General features: G+C 38.3%; 2 protein-coding genes across 3 annotated transcripts in view; one reads left to right on the forward strand and one right to left on the reverse strand.

Annotated features, from left to right (window-relative positions):
- Positions 1-846: 846 nt before the first annotated feature.
- ZPBP2 (zona pellucida binding protein 2) lies at positions 847-8,356 on the reverse strand. The gene is made up of 8 exons (XM_012452076.3): positions 8,250-8,356; positions 8,056-8,121; positions 6,183-6,308; positions 5,360-5,521; positions 4,494-4,712; positions 3,853-3,935; positions 2,283-2,463; positions 847-1,061 (listed from the first exon to the last, which is right to left on the reverse strand). Exons 1-8 carry the CDS (start codon positions 8,296-8,298, stop codon positions 967-969), a joined length of 981 nt encoding a protein of 326 aa, XP_012307499.2. The 5' UTR covers positions 8,299-8,356; the 3' UTR covers positions 847-966.
- Positions 8,357-12,744: 4,388 nt separating this feature from the next.
- IKZF3 (IKAROS family zinc finger 3) overlaps positions 12,745-23,264 on the forward strand; it is a 94,436-nt gene continuing 83,916 nt past the window's right edge. For both annotated transcript variants that reach the window (XM_012451980.2, XM_012451981.2), the window contains exon 1: positions 12,745-12,822. In XM_012451980.2, the coding sequence (XP_012307403.1) occupies positions 12,816-12,822 (7 nt within the window). In that variant the 5' untranslated portion in view covers positions 12,745-12,815. The remainder of the gene's footprint in view (positions 12,823-23,264) is intronic.

A 23,264-nucleotide genomic window follows, 5' to 3' on the forward strand; every position in this document is an offset into this window, starting at 1 on the left:
TGAAAAGAAGCCAGTCCAAAAAGTCTACCTACTGTAGAATTCAAACCAACTACATGACATTTTGGAAAAGGCAAAACTGTAGAGACAGTAAAAAGATCAGTGGTTGCCAGGGTTCGGGGCTGGGTGGGGGCGGGGGTGGGGATGTGTGGGGGTGGGATAAATAAGTGAAGCACAGAGGATTTATAGGGTGAAGAAACTATTCTCTATGAAACTGCAATGGTGCACACATGCCACTATGAATTTGTCAAAACCCACATAACCTTATAACACAAAGAATGAACTACAGACTACAGTTAATAATAAATCAATATTGGTTCATCATTTGTAACAAATGTGCCATACTAATGCAAGATCTTAATAATAGGAAAAATTGTGTGAGGAGGAATAAGGGTATGGGGTGCGGTGGGTATATGGAACTCTATGTATTATCTGCTCAATTATTCTGTAAACCTAAACCTATACTTTAAAAAATACATTCTATTAATTATCTTAAAAAATAAAATCAAAGGGACCAAAATAAATAACTTTTTTGGTTCTAATACAAAGATAATATACATGCCTTTATATCATACAAGAATGATTCCAAACAAATACATAGAAAGTATAAAATTTTTATTTTATTATACTTTGCTACCCTTCTTGACCTTACTATACTCTTAGGTATAGAGCAACATATTGTTTGTAAACAATAAAACATTTCATTAAAAATAATCCATTAATACTTCAGCTTTCCTTTGTACACTGGAGATACTGGATTAAATGCCTTCTTAGAAATGCTAAGTTAACCATTTTTTAAAAAGTTTCTAAAATGCATGTTTTCCAGTGGTTTGGTCTTACTGATTTTACTTGATGGAACTACCTGTGATGCTCTGGGATGTGAACAAATCATCTTATGTCCCCCACTTCCACAAGTAAGTGACAATGCTTTCACCTCTAGTCTTCATATTGCCGATTTTTGTTTGAAGTTTATGGGCAAGATTTAGCTCCGTAGATAAGGACGGAAATGCAGGTCTGACAAGTTACATCAACATCAGGACTAAAAGTCCCAGGACTACAAACCACTGCAGAGGAAAACACATGGAGTAATTATAATTTATAGGTATTTTATGCTTCTCAACTTGGAGGTATTTTATACCAACAATATAAATCTGCCTTCAATATCACACCATTTCAGTACCTATATTATACCAAGTAATGTTCAGCTAATTTAAGTTGTAAAAGATTATTTATGAGTTTCAAACTTTATAATTTGATGATCTTAAAGAGAGGAGAAAGTGAGAATCCTATTTTTTCTTTTACTATCAGCATTTTACAGTATCTTCTGCAGTGCCCCATTTATGAGTTCCTATTTCTAGTTTTGTAGTTCCTATTTCCTAGTTCTCTGCTTTCTAGGTAGGACCATTCTGTTTTTCTTCATTGTACAGTAGCTTAAGACAGAACACTATGGAAATGTATACAAGAGAGTACACCAGGAAGAGTTAATATACATTAAAATAAGTATATTTAGAAATTTGGGCTTTGGCTGGGTGCTGTGACTCATGCCTACCATTCCAGCACTTTGGGAGGCCAAAGTGGGCAGATTGCTTGAGCTCAGGAATTGGAGAACAGTCTGGGCAACGGGGCGAAACACTATCACTACTAAAGATACAAAAATTAGTCAGGTGTGGTGATATACACCTGTAATCCTGGCTATTCAGGAGGCTGAGATTGAAGAATGGCTTAAGCCTGGGAGGCAGAGTTACCATGAGCTAAGACTGTGCCACAATGCACTCTGGCCTGGGTAACAAAGCCAGACTCCATATCAAAAAAAGAAAAAAAGGGGCCAAGTGTGGTAGCCCACATCTGTAATTTCTTTGAGCACTTTGGGAAGCCAAGGCGGATGATCACTTGAGGTCAGGAGTTCAATCGAAACCAGCCTGGCCAACATGGTGGAACTCTGTCTCTACTTTTTACAAAAATTAGTCAGCTGTGGTGGTGGGTGCCTATAGTCCCAGCTACTCAGGAGGCTGAGGCAGGAGAATCGCTTGAACCTGGGAGATGGAGGTTGTGGTGAGCCGAGATCGCGCTGCTGCACTCTAGCCTGGGCAAGAGAGCGAGACTCTGTCTCAAAAGAAATAAAAAATAAAAAATAAATTGGGGCTTTGAATTTTTACTTCCCTTTAGATGAATTTTTTGGTAAGAGAATCAGTGTAAAGATTCTATTCAGTTATGCCAAGTGAATTACTCACGTATTCTTGTGACTATATAACCTAAATATTTAGATATTTATATTTTGTAATTACCACAACAGCTGGCGCAATTACTGTGTAGACCTTCATTTTTTCCAAAGCCTGGTCGACAGCTATCCAGACGTACTACTTGAAAACTGTGGTCCACAAAATGCATTGCTGGTAGAGGTTTATTAAAGTTATGGTAGAAAATATATGCTTGGCTTCGAAAAAATTCTTCTATTCGATCTCTTGCCTAAGGTTTAAAAATACCAGAGAGAGGTACAATTACTAAACCCTGAACCAAATTTATCCTCCAGTATCAGAGGCAATAATGCAGTGTAAGCATGCCATACTTTACATAGATAAATTCCTGAAAAGATGTGTGTTAACACCAAAATTAGTCTAGGCTTGACCTTATCAACTGTTGTCAATTGATATGTGCAATGGTTAAGAAAAATTGGCCAGGCGTGGTGGCTCATGCCTGTAATCCTAGCACTTTGGGAGGCCAAAGTAGGCAGATCACAAGGTCAAGAGATGGAGACCATCCTGGCCAACATGGTGAAACCCCATCTTAACTAAAAATACAAAAATTAGCTGGGCATGGTGGTGCACACCTGTAGTCCCAGCTGCTCGGGAGGTTGAGGCAGGAGAATCACTTGAACTTGGGAGGTGGAGGCTGCAGTGAGCTGATATCGAGCCACTGCATTCCAGCCTGATGACAGATCGAGACTCAGTCACAAAAAAAAAAAAACTTTTCTTTGGTCAGCATTATAAACTGATGATGTGAATTTGGGGTTTTTGACACAAAATTTAATAATAACTAATGTTAACTAAGTGTTTCTCATAAGCCATGCACAACATCAATTCAGGATATGGGCTCAGGAACTAGACCAGAGAGTGAAGGGATTTTTCTTTTTTTCTTCACTGCTTATGTGGGTGTGGAGGGATTTTAAGACTATGTCTTTAGCCTCTGAGGATGGTGGAGGGGAGAGCAACTCTTATGATCAATAGAGATACAGTTTTGGAAGCACCATTGGCTTAACCTAGGGTAACATGTTTGTGAAATCGTCCTTTAAGCTACTATTTAATCATCATTTGAGGAACAAAGACCAGGCATCTGTCTTTCTGTCATAGATAAAATATACAATACTAACCTTGGGAACTATCTAATGTTCCAGATTTACTATTCCAAAATAACACATCTTGATACTCCAGCTCTCTTTTGATAAAAAAAAAAAAATAACATCTTGAAATAACCAAGAATCTCATAATCTCAGTTTAAAAAACTGAAACAAAAAATCAATACTTAAAAAAATCAATGTTAATACTTTATATTTAAAAAAATAATTTAAATTTACTCCTTAGAAATGTCTTTATTATTGATAAATATTCACAAGATAGAGAAATGGATTTTTAAGAAATGTTTTAATAAAACAAAGTATTTACAAAAAATTTTTAAATAGCTTTATTGATTTTCAAATACTTCCACCTTGGCTGAGGCAGGAAGATCACTTGAGCCCAGGAGTTTGAAGCTGCAGTTTGCAGTTTGCTATGGTCGTACCACTGCACTCCAGCCTGGGTGACACCCTGTCTCTAAAAAAAGAAAAAGATAAATAATTCTTCCTTACAATGACAGTCTCACCTGGAGGATATTATGATTAGTGATATCTTCACAGTCAGCAGATCCATTGCAAGCACCTTTCCACCCTGGTGCAAAAGGATTAACTGAAGAGAAAAAAAATGATAGGTTCACAAAGGGATTCTAAAAAGCTTCAAACATTTCAATAAAGGTCCAAGTGCTGAATTCAGTGTGCATGCAGGCATGTTTAGTCCCACTATCTAATCCTAGTACTAAAACAAGGTGCACAATTTGAATAATTTATACTTTATGGTTTCACTCCATCTGGGGGCTAATATAAGTAACTACAAGGCTTTAAAATGAATAGAAATACATTTGGTTTGGTTATTTACTTTTACTAAATTTTCAAAAATACAATTAAAAATTCTATAATAAGTTATAAGTGAAATATTAGCTGCATAAAGGCTGTATTAATAAAATGATAATGATTTTTAAGAAGCAACAATATGCCATATTTGAAAGTAATTAATTAGTGTGTTAAGTTTTAAAACTGTAAACAGGCTAAGATCAACTATATACTTTAGTGCCTAACAAACATTTAAGACCTATTGCTTTAAAAATATCTCATATTAATATGGTAATTAATTTTGAAATTATCATGGTTCAGGACTAAATTCAAAATTAAAGAAATGTTAAAATTTTACCTTGAAATGCTATAAATAGCTCACGTATGAGGCCATGTTCTGGAATTTCAACAGAATGGCATTTATATGATGGCTCTATGACATGGCAGGACAAATCAGATACTAGATTATCCAAGATTTTCTTCAGCACTCTAAAGAGCATATCATTGTATCTCCCTATACAAGACTTTGTGGTAAAACGTACAGCCATCTGATATGAATAATCAGGTTCCCGATAGGCTTTAAAAAAAGAAAGATAAGAGTGAAAACAATGGTGCCTAGCATTAATTTCCTCTACCAAACAATTTTCAAATAACATGTAATACTAAATCCCATCAATCTTGCAATCAGCATAGAAATTTATCTAATAAAATGTTTTATCAGTTAGTCCTCACAAAAATACACCAAACTACTAACTTTAATGAAAAATGTTATTTTCCTCTGATATATTATCTACTTGGCACAAGAGAAATGACTTCTGTGGGACAGCTATATAGATAACAGTATCAAGAAGAAAAAAAGACTTTTTGGGGAGGGACTTAATTCACAGAAAGTATCATTGCCGTCAGCACAGCCCAGTGAAAGAATCGTTAACTTGCTTTTATAGAATTAAAGATCAGTTTTTAAATTACCTGCTAAATTGTGGTAAAGTAGATGTGCTTGCATATCTAGACAGAGGCAAGTAGGGAATTGAAGGAAGATTATTTAGGATAAACTATCTTGATGTCAATTTAAGAGTTTGCCTAGTCAAATACATCCCAAAATATTCTGTAAGTCATAATTAGTGATAGTCACCTATTACAGACTCATTTTCACTAAATGAAGAAACTAAACTTTAATTGTGATCCAAACTAAATGTATAAGTTAAAATGTGCCTAAATTCTTACCAAAGACCATAAAGTCATATCTCTTTTTTACTGTCTTTTCTTCCTGGGTTTCTCCTTTAACAGTCTTATAAGAAAGAGTACATGTGTAAAGTCCAGACAAAGGCTCCAGAAAATCTTTCACCATCAGCTGTCCAGTTTTAGTTATATTTATTCGATTATTTCCTAAACAGAATAGTAAATTACTTATTTAACATATAACATATCAAGCATTATTTAGTAAACTTGGAATTACAAATAGATATAAATTTTTTTTCAAATTAATGAACTATCTCAACTTTAAGAATCCCACAAAATCCCCTTAATTCTGTCATATTACTCTATGGGAGACTACATGATAAAGTATATTTTTGAAATATATTTTGTGTGTTTTTTTGTTTGTTTGTTTCTTGGCATCTAGTTCCAACTGGTTCATACCAATAATTCAGAAAAAGAGATTACATTGTCCTGTAGTGCTATACAATTTCTTCAGACAAGACAGAAACTAATTAATAATACTTATGTTCCAAGGCACGCTAACATCATGAAAAATTATATATTAGATATTTCACCTCCTGTTACTGGTGCTACAATGATAAATTTTAGGTTTTATAAAGACCTTTTAATTAACATAGCTCTGAGAAGTAGGGCACAAAAATTACTGCTTCAGTTTTTGCATGAGGAGAAAATAGGGAAGTGGCCAAGATATAACATGATTTGTCTAAGCAGGGAGCAAGAGAAACTGCCATTAAAACTAAATTTCAATTTGTTCTTTCTAATAAGCAATAGTGATTTTCTAAATATATGTTCGTATCATTAAAAAAGAACATATTAAAATCAGATTTACCTGTTAATATCTTTTCATTAGGCCCAATCCATAAGTAGGTGGGGTCCACTATTTCTTTTTTAGCAAGCTGAAAATCCATACAGGTAAGGACTGGGCTATTTTGATGTAACTTAACATATATTTTCTCTGTGATGAAATAAAATAATGTATAACTACATTATATAGCAAAATTAAATTAAGAAATATACTCCTACCATTTTTGTCCTGAAGACACAAATTATTGTTGGATTTCACTATTTAAAAAATCGATATTTAACATTTAGAATGCTAATATGAAGTTCTTGCTTCTCATAGTAAGTTTTTTGAAACTCTACATTATTAGTCATGAGTCATAACATTTTTCCACATAATTTGTTTATAAAAATATACATTATACATTTAAAGTTCATTTTAATGTACACATTCAGAACTCATTCAAATCATAATTTTTTGGAGGGTTGGTAGAAGCAATTCAAAGTTCAGAAAAGGACTGGGCGGGGTGGCTCACAACTGTAATCCCAACAGTTTGGGAGGCCGAGGTGGCGGATTGCTTGAGTCCAGTTCGAGACCAGCCTGGGGAAAATGGCAAAACCCTGTCTCTACCAAAAAAACAAAACTTAGCTTGGCGTGGTGATGCGGGCCTGTAATCCCAGCTACTCAGGAGGCTGAGGCAGGAGAATTGCCTGAACCCAGGAGGCGGAGGTTGCGGTGAGCCGAGATCGCGCCATTGCACTCCAGCCTCGGTAACAAGAGCAAAACTCCGACTAAAAAAAAAAAAAAAAGTTCAGAAAAGGACTTCAGCAAAACTATTTTAAAGATGATCAGCTGGGCATGGTGGCTCATGCCTGTAATCCTAGCACTTTGGGAGGCCGAGGTGGGTGGATCACCTAGGTCAGGAGTTCGGGACAAGCCTGGCCAACATGGGTGAAACTCCCCTCTCTACTAAAAATACAGAAATTAGGTGGGTGTGGTGGCGGGTGCCTGTAATCCCAGCTACTCAGGAGGCTGAGGCAGGAGAATCTCTTGAACCCGGGAGGGGAAGGTTGCAGTGAGCTGAGATTGTGCCCTTGAATTCCAGCCTGGGTGACAGAGAGAGACTCTATCAAAAACAAACAAACAAACAAAAAAGATCATGATCACCCTAAGGGAAACTTGATGTTTAACTGTAAATTTCCTCCATTGGGAACAATAATTAAGCCTATCTGGGGTATACTAGGAACATGTGTGATTGCTTCTTGTTTCTGGTTTGGTAGAGAAACAACTGTATGCTTGGAAGCACTGCAACCCAGAAAGATACTAATTTTAAAGCCTACTGAATGCCAGGCTCTGAGTACATAAAGACAACGTCCTACAATTTGGTGGGGGTCGGGGAGAGGACCCAAACCTGGAAGGATTCTAAACATAACAAATGCTATCAACTGGCTCAAAGTTATCTAAAATTAGCTATGTGACTAATTTTCCTTGGGAAAGTTTCACTGCAGAGATAAAGGACATTTGAGCTGAGCCTTGAAGGACGCGTAGTTCTTCCAGTTAATAACGGGAGGATTAAAGATATTCCAAACAGAAGGCCTTGGAAATCACTCCTCTGAATGGGTTTCCAGCGCTGCAAAGCAGCAGAGACACCTGGACGTGAGATGGCATCGGAGAAAGAAATTTGGAATGAATCCCAGCCGCTTGGGAGCTGCACCGCTTTAGCAAGGCAACACAACAGGGGTCGCTGTAAGGATGAAAAGATGCGACCTTTGCGAACTGCCAAGCAGATGCTTGGTATAACAGATGCTCAATAAACGCTGACTCGCTCCCCTTCCCTCCAGGTTCCAGGGAAGCTCTTCCGGGAAGAGCTCCGCAGTTGCGGCCCCTCCGCTGGGCCCGCGTGTGCAGACGTCCTTGTTACCTGGGTGTCCTGGCTGGCCATAAATGAAGCCCTTCGTATTGAATAAGGTAGAACGCGGGCATTCGACTGCGGAGGAAAGAAATCACTGACTTTTTAGTTAGAAGAGGAGCGGGGTTCAAGTAGGACAGAGGAGGGCGAGGCGAAGGAGGCAGGGCAGAGGGAGAGGCCTGGGGACCGGGCGGAGGGAGCCCCACCTCCTGGGAGGCACCAGAGCACCGCAGAGAGTAGGACCCACGCTCGCATCGCGGCTCAGGGGCTAGCGTCGCAGGAGGCGTCGAGGGACGGTCTCCTTCCTACCTCAGCCCTGGCCCAACACCTCCCCATCGCCTCCACAGCGCCGAGCAGAACGCCGGGGTCGCCTCCCCTACCCGTCCTTTGCCACCTCGGGAGCGGACGCACAGGAGAGCGCGTGCGTGCTCTGATTCTCGCGCGCGGGGGCGGGGCGGGGGCGCGGGAGGCGAACGCCTGGTCCTTTGGTGCCCACGCGGCCGCAGGCGTGCGAACGCTTCGCGCCTCAAGTCCGGCGCCATTTTCCCGCGCCTGGCGCCCCTTCTCTCTCCTAGCGGAGCGGAAGGGAGGAAGAGAGTAAGGGGAAGGAAGCCACGGCGTCGCGTTCCCGGGATTCCCCAGTCTAGGGGCTGAAGGGATGGAGGAGAGAACACCGCGGGGCCCAAGGACCGTGGTGGGGGTGGGGCGGCCAGGGGATGCGATGAGATTGGGACCTGAGGAAGGCAGAGGCTTGTGACAATTTCCTCCTCACGTGAAACAGAGAGGCCCGCGTGGGGATTTCCTATGCCTCTCATCTCATGAACGCTGAAACGGGGTGTCCAGTCTCTTTCAAACTGACACGCGATTTTTACCTAATTACGTTCTTTACCCGCAAAACCAAGACCCGGAAGAGCCACTGCTGAGCCAAGAAGGTGCCTCCGGGCCTTCCCACTCTAGATGAGCGTTCAATCTTGATTTTCACTACAACTACGAGGCGATGTGAGAGACCTCCCCCAGTGCACACGTATCTAGGTTGGTGAAGTGACCTGGCTTTAAAAATGGGTCCAAGCGTAAGGCAAGAGCCCGATTGACTTTTTCTGTAGGGATGGATGATTAGTTAAGATCAGGGGGCTCCAAAGGGGACCCTGCCCGTGTCGTTGATGGCTCCTTCTTGGCTATTAGTTTGGCGGCCCGAAAGGCCCTGTGTGTTGTCTGTTTCTTAGCAGCGGGGCACCACCCTCAGTAGTGGTTTTGAGTAGGCTGGTTAGCAGAGAGAGCCCAAGGTTCAGACAGGGTGCAGAATGGTTATTTTGGGTGAGATCAAGAGTTTTCGGTTTTATTTCCTTTGAGCCGAGTCAGTACTTGGACTATCTCAGATGGTCCAGGAACGACCTTTGTCAGTAATTTCATTTTTAGTCACCGTTAATTTTACCTATATAGCATAAGCCGTGAAATGTGACTCAGTGAGTCAGATCCACACATTGTCAGTTACCATGTCTGGATTCATGGTCTGGTCTCAACTGTTCCCTTCTTAAGGTAATGATAACGAAGACAGATTTAGGCATTATCTTTGATTCCCTCCAAGTTCATCATTCCAGTTTTAGTCAAAGTACTTTATAAGTCCACGGTGTGTCTTATTGGCTTCTCAGTTATTGCAAGTAATTGATCCTTGTAAATCCTATGTGATAAACTAAATCCTGTGAGAAGAGACTTAACCAAATGAGTAGTAGTTGTCTGTCAAAAGTACCCATCCACTCTTTTTAAATAAACTTTTTATTTTAGAAGAGTTTTAGATTTACAGAAGAATTGCAAAAACAGTACAGAGAGTTTTTACATACTCCCACTCGATTTTCCCTATTATTGACATCTTACATTGGTATGGTACATTGCTTACAATTAATGAGCCAATATTGATATATTACTATTAACTGAAGTCCAAACTTGATTCAGATTTCCTTAGTTTTTTGCCTAATGTCCCCCTGCCACCCTCCCTTTTTTTTTTTTTTGCTCCAGGATCCCATGTGGGATCCTACATTACCTAGAGTCGTCATATCTCCTTAGATTCCTCTTTACTGTGTCAGACTTTTCTTGTAGTTGAAGGTCTTGACCTGGCTTTAACTGGTTAGGTATTTTGTAGAATGCCTCTCTACTGGAATTCGAAGTCTTTCCTCGTGTTAGACTAGAATTATTGGTTCTTGGTAGGAAGATTACAGAGATAAAATGACATCCCCATCACATCATATCAAGGGTACATACTTTTTTTTTTTTTTTTTTTGAGACGGAGTTTCTCTCTTGTTATTCAGGCTGGAGTGCAGTGGCGTGATCTCGGCTCACCGCAACCTCCGTCTCCTGGGTTCAGGCAATTCTCCTGCCTCAGCCTCCTGAGTAGCTGGGATTACAGGCATGCACCACCATGCCCAGCTAATTTTTTGTATTTTTAGTAGAGACAGGGTTTCACCATGTTGACCAGGATGGTCTCAATCTCTTGACCTCGTGATCCACCCGCCTCGGCCTCCCAAAGTGTTGGGATTACAGGCGTGAGCCACCGTGCCCAGTCATCAAGGGTACATACTATCAACGTGCCTTGTCACTTGATGTTAACCTTGGTCTGTTGGCTTAGGTACTGTTTGTCAGGTTTCTCCACTGTCAACTTACTCCCCCACTTTCATACTATACTCTTGGAAGGAAGCCACTATGTGCGCCCACACTTAAAGAGTAGGGATTTATGCTGCACCTCCCTGAGGGTGGAGTAGCTACATAAATTATTTTACCAATCCACTTTTAATCCCCTTAGGTGTCACTCTCGGGAGTCTGAAATATTCAGTTTTGAACTATTTACAGAGTAGTAACATGTTCCACTGTCAAGTATACAGAGTATTGTAATGGAAGATCATAAAGTTTCCTTACAACTTTTTTTTGTTGTTGTTGAGACAGAGTCTTGCTCTGTCATCCAGGCTGGAGTGCAGTGGTGCGACCTCAGCTCACTGCAACCTCTGCCTCCTGGGTTCAAGTGATTCTCCTGCCTCAGCCTCCTGAGTAGCTGGGATTACAGGCATGCGCTACCACGCCCAGCTAATTTAATTTTTGTATTTTTGGTAGAGACAGGATTTCACCATGTTCGTCAGGCTGGCCTCTAACTTCTGACCTCATGATTCTCCTGTCTCGGACTCCCAAAGTGTTGGGATTACAGGCGTAAGCCACTGCGCCAGGCTTACAACTTTTTAATAACCAAATACCTTTTCATCCTCATACCATTCCTGTGAAATTTTACAGTTCCTCTTCTGCTATTTTGATGTGCTATTTTTGCTTTTAGAAACTAACAAACAACAAATTTCCCCTTTCAGTACTAAAATTAGACCTAGTGTTTAGAGTATTTCTCCAAAATGGATATCCTGTATAACTCCCAACTTATAGAGATGCTACCGTGGTGCTTAAAGCCAGTGTAGTTTTTCACCCATTTAAATATATATACACACATCACATAGACTGCCTAAACCAACAACACACTATTGTTTAAAACTACAATTCATAAAATTACAGCATGCATACTTTAACTTGTAAGTGTGGGTTTCTTCTGATATGGTCACCTGATGCACAAATCCTCAACCTTAAGTCTCAAATATATTTGTATACACTAATACGATTTTCTAGTAAGGGTGACAGTGGCCTTTTGAGACTCATTCGTATATTGTCCAGCACACTGGGTGTCTTTAGAAGGGCTCACCTGAACAATGTCCCTTAGACCTCAATGTGAAGAAAAGTTCTGCTTTGAAAACAGTTGTGTGGTCACGTCCCCTTTCCTCTCTCTGCAGTCAAATGTGTGCTTTATCTCTAGACAGTAGGGAGGATGTTGGGAAAAGATGTTGACTGGTACATATCTGTGTACTAACATCTTTAAGTTAATTTTCCTATCTTACTACCCCCACCTTCCACCCTTAGCTCTACTTTCTTTGCTTATTTTTCTGAAACATCATATATGTATTTTTGTAAGGTGTCTATTTGGAAGAAGGCAGGCTGAGAGAAAATAAACACACTCTATTAAACACTCACTCTATTTATGTAGAGTGGGTAGTATTGTGTGAGTGGTGGCAAATAAACCAAGCAGCTCCCGGAGGGAAAACAAAAGTGACATAATTGCTTCCAAAAATCAAACAGTTGGATTGATAAAAGTGCCCAAATCCATTCAGACTGTCTTTCTAAAAACTTGGACCAAAACCTTTTACTATGATGAAAAAGTGAGGAAGGAAAAAAAAAATACTTTGAAAGAAGGGAGTTCCCATGGATACTTTTCACGGCTGTTATCACCAAATCTAGACAAAAAGTTCCAGATCTTCTTCAATTTAAGATAAACGTCTTTGAACTTTAGCTTGCCAAGAAACCAGTGCAGACCCTCCACCCTCCGTGTGATATTACTCTTCTCATCCATTATCCTTCTAAAATAGACATTTTGAGACAATTTAGTGATGCGCCATTTCCATCCTGTCGAGGTTCCTTGGGTTTGACATTCAAAAAGGGGCAGGAGGCGCGGAACCCGTGGCACTCCGCGGACAGCGTCCTTTAAAGCCGCCGCCAGCCAGCGCCGCTGTAACCCCGCGCACCGGCAGGTCGCCGGCTCCTGCCCCTTTCAGTCTGCGCCGACGCGGCGGCCGAATCCCGGGGACTCCCCGCGCCGGGAATCTCCCGCCAGCTGCGAGCTGTGTCCCGGCGACGGCAGGAGCACGTGGAGAGGCCGGGTAGCCACAGCAGCAGCTCCAGCCCGGCCCGGCGGCGACATGGAAGGTGAGCCTGCAGCCCGCTTCTTTTCTCCGGGGTCTTTGAGAAGCTTGACCGGTGCAGGCAGCAGAAAGAGTTTCTTCTGAATCTCGGTTTTGCTTCTATTTATTTCTTTTGTCAAAAGTAAATATGAGGTATTTCCGAGGGCAAAGCTAGACGATTCTCACTTGTCCTTCCTCCGCTCTTTGGAAAGTGATAACTTCTTTGCAATTTTATTTCTAAAGGGTTGTCAGACATGGGGGGTCAACCCTACGTCTGCAGAGGAAGAGCACTTAAGGGGTGTCCCTGAAATGGCTGCAAATCTGGGGTGGAATAACCAACCTTTTGGATATTTTTTTCCTTCGTATAGCCTCAGTGTTCATTGGAATTAGGCTAATCTGAGTGACTTGTTTTCTTCCAAGGGTAAATGGTGTCATACGGGAAAGGTACATTTGAAAGGGCTTGGCACTTACAGTTCCCTTGGAACTTGATCTTCTAATGAGTCTTCTTTACCCAACGCAAAAATCAAGTTCACATCAAGAGTTTCATTTGAATTAATTTTGAAAGTCGTAAAACTGTCCTCGCTTCTCAAACATTTTTTATTCTGTGCTTCCTTGGGATACCTAAAATTTCACACTGCTTCTGTAAACTCTTCAGTGATCTTTTCAACAAGTGTTTCTAAAACCTTGAAAATGGCTAATGCATCTCAACTCGGGGGGATGGTGGTATTTAGAAAATCAGAATTTCATTCTATTAAAAATGAGATATTGACACCTAACTAAAAGGTTACTTTGATAAATATGAAGATTGTGGATATTTTCTTCATAATAATGGAAGGATCTCTAACAATGAACTGATCTTTGGCAGCTTTTTTTTTTAGAGTATATGAAGTTATTAAAATATCAAAAACTTTATGCTTTTAAATTTTTTAATTATTAGGGTTTAAAAACTTAAAAATGTTTGCATTTTATATAGTCTGATTACATTCACTGTTTGTAAAAAAAATTTTTTTTTGCATTTTAACATTTAAATAATGGTTTATTGAAGTGTAACTTTTAACAAAGATTTTATTGGCCAATAGCAAGGGGGAAAAATCGGGCTGTTGTATACTATGGGAAAAATAATTGTTAAAAAGCTCTTATGCTTTATTACAAAATGATTAATTTGTATTTATGAAATTTTAAATCAGTACTTCGACACTATTTTTCCTAGTCTTAACCATACCACTTATTAAGGATAATGTACAGAATCGTGTAAATCCATAGAAACTGGAGTATTTCTTTATAAATGTTAATACTTCCAAATTCGTTTATTTAATGTAAAATAAAGAAACTAAATAGCATATCTTAGGTTATTGGTGTACTAATACAGATATTTAATAAGCCTGGATGAAGACTCCCTGAAGAAGAAAAGAATGAAAACTTGTGTAGAATTTAATTCAGAATGTATAAACTATAAATGGAAAGAGAACATAGATCAGTGATTTTAAAAAGTTGTGTTTACATGATTAGATTAAATTTATAGGTCCATGGAAATAGATAGTATAGAGTATACTTAATGCAAAAACTTTAACATTTAAATTTTAAAAAGAGGTTAATTATGTGAATTTGGCTGTTTTAATGTCAGGTCCTTGAGGATAGAGTATTTGATGTGGTAAAATATCTAGTTCATTATAGCTACCAAAAATTGACTAATCTGACCCATGTTTTTGATATTTAAAACAAAGTATTTTTATATCATCTTGTTGTTTTGATCTCAGTGTAGAATAGAGATTTGGTCTGTAGTGTATACCTCTCTTGGCAATGTAAGAAAGTAGAATACTTCATGGAATACCTTTATTTTCTGCTCAATTTGGAGATCACATTGATTCATAACAGTTTATTGTGCAGTTTATTAATTAATTCCTTCAGCATATAAAGTCATTTAACAAATTCATTTATCTTTTAATTAATTTATTGAGACTTTGTATGAAGATATCAGATGAATACGTTTTTGAAATAGAAATCTTGTCATGTAGAAATGAAGATTTTAATGCATATACTAAATCAGAAGCTGTAACTTTTTAATTTTAATTTCTTTTTAATTTTCTCACAACTTTGACTAATTATTTTCTACCCAAAGATTCTTTATGAATCACTAAATTTTATTATTTGTACTATAACATCTCTTCTGTCTGGTCTGGTTGGGAAATGAGGTGGTTCACAAACATGAATTTCACAGGTAATGGCAGACTTCCTATTTAATGTAAAGCCTTTTTATTTTTAACAATATTGGGTAAAGATTTTTCTAAGTATATTTATTACACAGTCGCCTGCTTTATAAGCAAGGTACACAAGAGATAAGTTTATCTCAGCGACTCTGAGTCACTGTTCTATCATATCATGTATTATTCCATAGTATATTTTCACAGGGGTTTTGAGCTATGTAAAGCTGAATGCCCCTACACCAAATATTCCCAGGATATTGTACAATTTTTGTCTCCTTCTTGATGTCAGCTTCTATTTCTTACCACATGGATTTTGTAGTAGCAGTTTTTTGTTTCAGGTCCCTTTCCATGTTCTGGATGGTTGAGATTAACAGAGATAAGTCCTCTAGCTGATGGAATTTGTTCCCCCTCCATTGTGAGCATATAGAGGATGAAATATGAAGGTTTTAAGGACCAAAAGCCAAAGAAAGGCCATGGGATCCTGGTAGAACATAAATTTTCAAAATTCTTGCTTGTGCTTCCTATAATCCAATATGCTATTTCACACTTCCATGTCTTTGCTATTATGTTCACCCATTCTCTGCCTGGTTATACCTACTCATCTTTCAAGACTGCTCAGACATCATCACCACGAAGGCTGTACGATGACCTTCTTCTGATGACCTCCTCCTAGTGCCTTCTGGCGATCACCCCTATCCAGTCCCTCATGTTCCTCTACCTCGGCTAAAGGCCTCTTCTTTCTGTGGATACTTCTACCACATTGTGTTGAAATTATTTATTGATTTAGGTGTTTATTCCCCTTCTGGCCTTTAAGCTTCTGGAGAGCAGAGACTATGTCCTGTTTTTGTACACTAAGTGCCAAGGACAGTTTTTGGTTCATAGAAGGCCCTCAGAATTTGTTGCATTCAATTAAAATAGTACTGAAAAAATACTCTTTATTATGTTTATTGTGATGAATTTTATTTAAATAAATTTTTAAAGTAGGAGATTGGGGCTAGTAATTCTTCGATAAAAGTCAGTAATTTTTTAATCACCTAAATTGTATAATTGAAAAAGAAAGCTTGGGAAACAAAAATGTTATTGGATATTTTTTGCTAGACTATCATTTAAAGCCAATTTTTTTTTTTTAGATTTAGGAGGTACTTGTGTAGGTTTCTTACATAAGTATATTGTGTGATGCTGAGGTTAGGGCTTCTATTGATCCTGTCACCCAAATAATGAGTGTCATACCCTATAGGTAGTTTTTCAAACCTTGCCCTCCTCCCACCCTTCCCCCTTTTGGAGTTGCCAGTGTTTAATTTGGGGTCACATTAATTCATAACAGTCCATATGTACCCAATGTTTAGCTCCCACTCGTAAGTGAGAACATGCGGTATTTGGTTTTCTGCTTCTGTGTTAATTCACTAAGAATAATGGCCTCCAGCTGCATCTATGTTGTTGCAAAGTATATGATTTCATCTTTTTATGTAAGGCCAAATTTTAACTATTAAATTTACATAAGCAGATTTCAGGATCACAATTAGTTCATTAAAATATCCATTGAATATGAGCAGAATTTGTTTTCTCAATCAGTAAGATATAGATGATGCCATAAAATTAGCATACACTTTTAAGTGATACTTTTAAAATACATTCTTACAAACTTTTCATTTATATATAGATGTATATATATACACTTATTTAGGACTAAAAGATTATTGGTAGATCTTTTATCAGACATCTAACTTTGTTTTCTTTTAGAGACAGGTCTCGCTCTGTTGCTCAGGCTACCACAAACTCCTAAGCTCAAACGATCCTCTTGCCTCGGCCTTTTGAGTAGCTAGGACTACAGGCATGCACCACCATAACCTGCTAATTTATTATACAAACTGTCATGACCCGCTGATTTATTATTTTTTATTTTTTGTAGAAATGGGGGTCTTGCTATGTTGCTCAGGTTGGTCTTGAACTACTGGCCACAAGTGATCCTTCTACCTCAACCTTCCCAAGTGCTGGGATTACAGGAGTGAGCCACTGCATCTGGCCTAGATAGATGTCCAATGACAGTTGGCTCACATGTCAAGCTATAGTTCCAGACCACGTATGAGAAGAACTGAGTGATTAACACAGAAACTTGCCAGTAGTAGGTGCTCAATGAATGTTTTTTGTCCTGAGGATTCATTAATTATTTTGAAAAGAGACCCTACACATCACAAGGGCATAGAATGTGCTCTGCTGTATAGGCTTTATTAAATTTAGCTCCATATTAACTGATACATTTATGATAATTAGAAATCATAAGGATGAGGCTGGGAGTGGTGGTTCACACCTGTAATCCTAGCACTTTGGGAGGCTGAGGTGGGCGGATTGCTTAAGCCTAGGACTTTAAGACCAGCCTGGGCAACATGGTGAAACCCTGACTCTACAAAAAGTACAAAAATTACCCAGGCGTGTCAGCACATGCCTGTAGTAACAGCTACTTGGCAGGCTGAGGTAGGAAGATGGCCTGAGCCTGGGAGGTCAAGGCTACAGTGAGGCATGAGCGCGCCACTGCACTCCAGCCTGGGCAACAGAGTGAAATCCTGTCTCAACAACAACAAAAAATTTAAGTTCAAAGTGGTATAGAGTAAATAAAAATAATATGGAGTTACCATATTATATTAGATACCAATGCCATATGACCATATTATGTTAAATATGTGTCCAATCCAGGAGATATTTTAAAACTAGATACTTGATGGTGGCAGGTTCCTGTAGTCCCGGCTACTCAGGAGATTGAGACAGGAGAATTGCTTGAACCCGGGAGGCAGAGGTTGCAGTGAGCCAAGACCTCGCCACTGCACTCCAGCCTGGGTGATGGAACAAGACTCCGTTTCAAAAAAAAAAAAAAAAAAAGACTAGGTACTTGATAATGGACGTGAAACAAAGAGCATTACTCTTCCTACTTATTATCAGTACTTAAAATCAGCTTACCGTGTGATTTTTTTATAACAATGGAATTGGCGACATGTCACAAATTGTACTTAGTAATGTTCTTAGAGATGAAATTTTTGGCACATCAGGTTATTTGTGGGTTTACAAAGGAAACTTCTTTCTTTCTTTTTTAAATAGAGACAGGGTTTCGCTGTGTTACCCAGGTTGGTCTTGAACTCCTGAGCACAAAAGATTATCCTGCCTTGGCCTCCCAAAGTGCTAAGGTTATAGGCATGAGCCACCAATGCCCGGCCAAGGGAAGAAACTTTTAAAATAAGAAATAGAAAACATTTCAATAGTGTCCTGATGAAACAGTATAAAACCATTATTTTTCTACTCTTTTAACTAGGTTTCTTGTTTATTTTGGTGATTAATACACCTGTAGCCCCTTCTAGACTGTTAATTTCCAAAGTTTAGGGATCTCTCTTTTTTAAATTATTTGAGGTGGGGGTCTCTCTACATTGCAGACTGGTCTCAAACTCCTGGGCTCAAGTAATCCTCCCACCTCATCCTCTTGAGTAGCTGGGACTAAAGGCATGTGCCACCAAGAATAGCTAGGGATCCCAGCACATAGTAGGACTGCGATCATATTTGTTAAATAAATTAATGAATGAGTTGCCTGTGTGTTTGGTCATTTGACTCTTTACTTGCCCAGCTTTTATGAAGGGAAGAAGGAAAATAAAGACATTGAAACTGGTAAATTTCACTGATTAATTTGTTAAAGGTACTGTTAAAGGTTTAGTAGAAGAGATTGAAGTATTGGCTAAATCCAGCAGGTAAATAATGCCATTTTTCTAATCCATGCCCCCCACATAACACAATGCCTTCTAACTTTTGGCTTTATTTAATAATTTTGGTACATTCTTTATTTTAGTGAAGTACAGTTTCCACAATAAACCTTTTCTTCACAATAGATGTTTTGATTCTTAAAATTGTTGAACATAACTTCACTTAATTTGAATTCTCGATCACAGCAACATCAGTTCATTTAAGAAGTAATGTCTATTAGAGAGACTATTAATTTACCAGAATATTTGGCATGTCAGAACAATTTCCTGTTTCCTAGGGTAGTCTGTGGATATGAGAAAAAGATCACTCTCACCAACCTATAACATTTTTATGGATATGGAATTAAATCATAACTGATGGGAAATATTGTCCAGTATGAAAACCGAAAGTAACTAATTTTTATAATATTTAACAAGTAATCATTTTTGCTGTCATCTACCTCTGTGTCTTAGTTAAGAAATCCCTTGATCTAAACTGCTAACAATCACTAATAGTTGATTTTTATGCTTGCATACAGTGTAGGCAGTTCCACAAATATGCTTCAGGGGCCAACTTAATTTAAATTTTATTTGAATTTCACATAAAATTCCAAACTTTAAAGTATTGAAGATTATCAGTGTATAAATTTATCCTCTGACCTCAAAATGAGATTTTTTGCCAAATATTAAAATTTTATAAACATAATGAGTAAAATTGTGGTATTGTACTGGTATTTTTTCTCCTGTGCATATTTTCTCATGTAAAATTATTATTATTATTATTTGAGACAGAGTCTTGCTCTTGTCACCCAGGCTGGGGTGCAGTGGCACGATCTTAGCTCAGTGCAACCTCCGCCTCCCAGGTTCAAGGGATTCTCCTGCCTCAGCCTCCCAAGTAGCTGGGATTACAGGTGACTGCCACCACGCCTGGCTAATTTTTGTAATTTTAGTAGATACAGGGTTTCACCATGTTGGCCAAGCTGGTCTCAAACTCCTGACCTCAGGTGATCCACCTGCCTTGGCCTTCCCAAGTGCTGGGATTACAGGCATGAGCCCCCATGCCCAGCTGTAAAATTATTTAAGTAAGAATATTACTAACAGTTTGTGACCAGCCTGGCCAACATGGTGAAACCTCGTCTCTACTAAAAATACAAAAATTAGCCAGGCATGGTGGCACAAGCCTGTAATCCCAGCTACTCAGGAGGCTGAGACAGGAGAATTGCTTGAATCTGGGAGGCAGAGGTTGCAGTAAGAGATCACATCACTGCACTCCAGCTTGGGCAACAGAGCTAGGCTCTGTGTCAAAAAAAAAAAAAAAGGAATATTACTGTCTAATTCCCTGTACTTAATTAAGTGCCTATAAAGGCTCAGGCTCAGGTGCTTGGGACATACTTTTGTCACAGTATGGTAATCAACTACTCACTAACAAGGACATGTAACATATAACCTTACAAGCATTTAAAAGATTTATAATATACTTGTTATGTACATACAATATACATTGTATATTATAATACATGTTACATCATCATTGTATACTATAAATCTTTTAAATGCTTATGATAAGGTTGGGGCACTTCTTATTTGATTTTTATGTTCAGAATTAAATAAAATGAATGTTGAATATTTGTGTGATTCAACTTTGAAGCAAAGATTATTTATCAGCATTTCTCAAGTTTCTGGGAATAGTTTAATTAAAAACTATTCTGAAATAATAAGGTGAAGCACTCCTGCCTCAGCCTTCTGAGTAGCTGGGATTACAGGTGAACGCCAACACCATCTGGCTAATTTTTCAGTTTGAATTAGTAGGGCTGGGAGACCAGGATGAACAAACAAGTACATAGCTTCTAAGTGTGCCAAGCCAATAGCATAGTATGCACATCTCAATAAAAGGAATTTGGAGATTCTCAAAGGACTTGCAGATATCCATTGCAAATATCAATGGCCTAGTATGGACTTAGTTGCCCAGACCTAAACAACTAGAAAACGTTTACACATAATCCAATTTGGGAAGAGAGATCCAATCTATATAATAGGACAAATCATGATTGAACAAGTTGATATTAGGAATTCATGTAGTGCTTATAGCTTTTATAACTACTACTCTACACAGTGATACTTGATGATTATTTGATGACCTTGAGGTATTTCACTGTTAGTCTCACATTTCAACAAGTATTAGGACTAGACGCAAAAACAAGACAAAAACTTGTGTTTTGCAACAGAACACCATTTACACCAAAATCTTATGTGGGATCAGATGCAAGTGTAATGTTTCAAATGAGAAACTGGAGAAGGAACAAGAGACCACTGCTAAGCCTGTCTTCCCCTTGTGATAGTTCAGCACCTGTGGCAGCCGTCTGCAACCCTGGATTCCATAGAACACATTTTGAAAACTACTGATTTAGTCATGTTTTTCCTACTAGTAACTCTGTAGCTCGACTTGCCTTGCCTCTTTTAATCTGTTTTGAGGATTGCTGCCAGAATGATCTTCCTAAAATATCAAGTTATTCTACTAAACACCATTTTAAATATTTTTTAGTTGGCCATTTAAGATACTCCACAAGGTAGCTTCAGTACCTTTCCAGTGGGATCTTCTGTCCTCTAATGTGACTCTAGACTGCTTAGTGTTCCCTGTTCAGGTATTGCTTTCCGTCACTCCCCATTTTTCTAATGCTGTTCTTCCAACTCAACAAGTCCAAAATTGGACTAGTTTTCTCTCCAACCCAAACCAACTTCTCCTGACTTCCCGACACTGTAATTGCACCACAATCATGCCAGCTAAAATCCTCATTTATTATGGTCTATTTCAAATGGCATCACCTTTAGGAAGCCATCCCTCATTCTAAGAGGAATACCTCCCTTTTCTGAAAGATAGTGAAATTTTGTGCTATCTAATGACTTCTAGGCTCTAATTCCATTTTATGTTCAAACATGAAGCATTTTTGCATGGGTTTCTACACTCTAAATTGTCTAGGATTGCAATTACCATGTACATTGAGAAAGGATGATTTTTTTATTTAGAGCTTAGCCCCTTTTACCATTATTATTCTTGTTTTTCATTTAATCCATGGCTTTATTTTCTTGTTTTTTAAATTTTATTTCCTTGTTTTTTTTTTTAATTGATTCAACATGCATCCTTCTGCATTTAGTTGTTGCATTCATGGTGATTCTACAAATGCATCTATCTACCTTATTATTCTATCTTCTGGAATAATTGTGGTGCATTTACATTTTGAAATACAGAGTATTATTTACTTTGATTTATTTCACCTTTATGTTACAATTGAGAGTTTGTTTATTTTAAATAAAATTTTTTGTTGAAAAGCATTGCCTACAGTTTGAACAGTATCAGCAAAACCTATCATCACTCTGATAGCATACATTGCATCAGTGGTGGGTCATCTTCACATATGTACTTAGCCTATGTTTTTTATTGTTTAATATTCTAAAAGATAGTTCAACAAGACAGTTTTATAACATTTGATTTTGATTAATTTTGTAATACAACATTTGTTATACAATATAATTCAAAAGTCAGAAGTCTTCATTCTTCATTCTAAAACTGTTTATTGAATACCTGTTTTGTGCCACATATGCAAAATACTGGCAATACAGTGGTGAACAAGGCAGACAAAGCTTTGGCCCTTATGGAATTTAAGGTAAGGAAGACAGACCAAAGAACAAATAATAACAATTGAAATAATTAAATTTATGCTAAGTGCTATGAAATAAATAAAAAGAATGCTAACATGGAGAGTAATGGAAGGAGGCAGGGTCAGGGACCTCTCCTCTAAAGAAGAGGTCTGGCTAGTGATAGGAATTTGGCTGTCTTCAGCACATAGATGATATTTAAAGCCAAGGGAATGGATGGGATCACCTAAACAGAGAATATATTGAGAGAAGGGCACTCAGGATAGTGCCTGGAGGCATGTCTCATTTGGTCGGGTAGAGGAGAAGAAGCCAGCAAAAGAGAAAGAGCAGCCACTGAGACAGTAAGAAAACCAGCAGCAGAGTGTGGTATAACGGAATTCAAGAAAGGAGAATGTTTCATGAAGGAGTGGGTGATCAGCTATGTTGAATGTGGCTGAGAAATCAAGCAAGATAAGGACAAAGAGTGTGGTTGGTTTTGGCAACATAACACTTGCTAGTGACCTTGACAAAGTGGTTTCTGTGGAGTGGTAGTGATGGAAACCAAATCGAAGTGGTTAAAGCGGGAATGGGAATAGAGGAAGTAGAAACGTTGATTACAGACCATTTTTTCCAGAAGTTTAGCTATGAGGGTGAAGAAGAAAAATCAGTGGGATGTTGCTGGAGGGAAATGTGGATTAAAAGAGGTTTTTTGTTTGTTTTTGTTTTCCAAAGATGAGTGACATTTATACTATTGGTAGCTTAAGTTTATTGAAAGAAAAATACCAATATTGAAACATTTTGAAATCCCAGTTCGCCGGGAAGTTTGGGGAATTAGTGATCACTGAAAAAATCTTCATATTTAGTTCGTGCATGACATATAAATCAATTTCCATACCACATGATTTTTAAAG

Source organism: Aotus nancymaae, unplaced genomic scaffold (genome assembly GCF_030222135.1).
Source record: "Aotus nancymaae isolate 86718 unplaced genomic scaffold, 86718_ANA_hifiasm-v0.15.2.pri h1tg000089l, whole genome shotgun sequence".
In the NCBI taxonomy this organism is placed as follows: Eukaryota; Metazoa; Chordata; class Mammalia; order Primates; family Aotidae; genus Aotus; species Aotus nancymaae.

Bases quoted from the DNA above. Each gene is read 5' to 3' on its own strand.
- ZPBP2 (XM_012452076.3), bottom strand. From the start codon at position 8,298: ATGCGAGCGTGGGTCCTACTCTCTGCGGTGCTCTGGTGCCTCCCAGGA. The intron at 6,309-8,055 runs GTAACAAGGACG...ATTTCATCACAG, and splicing joins TGGCCAGCCAGGACACCCAG to AGAAAATATATGTTAAGTTA. The intron at 2,464-3,852 runs GTGAGACTGTCA...TTTAAACCTTAG, and splicing joins CTAATCATAATATCCTCCAG to GCAAGAGATCGAATAGAAGA.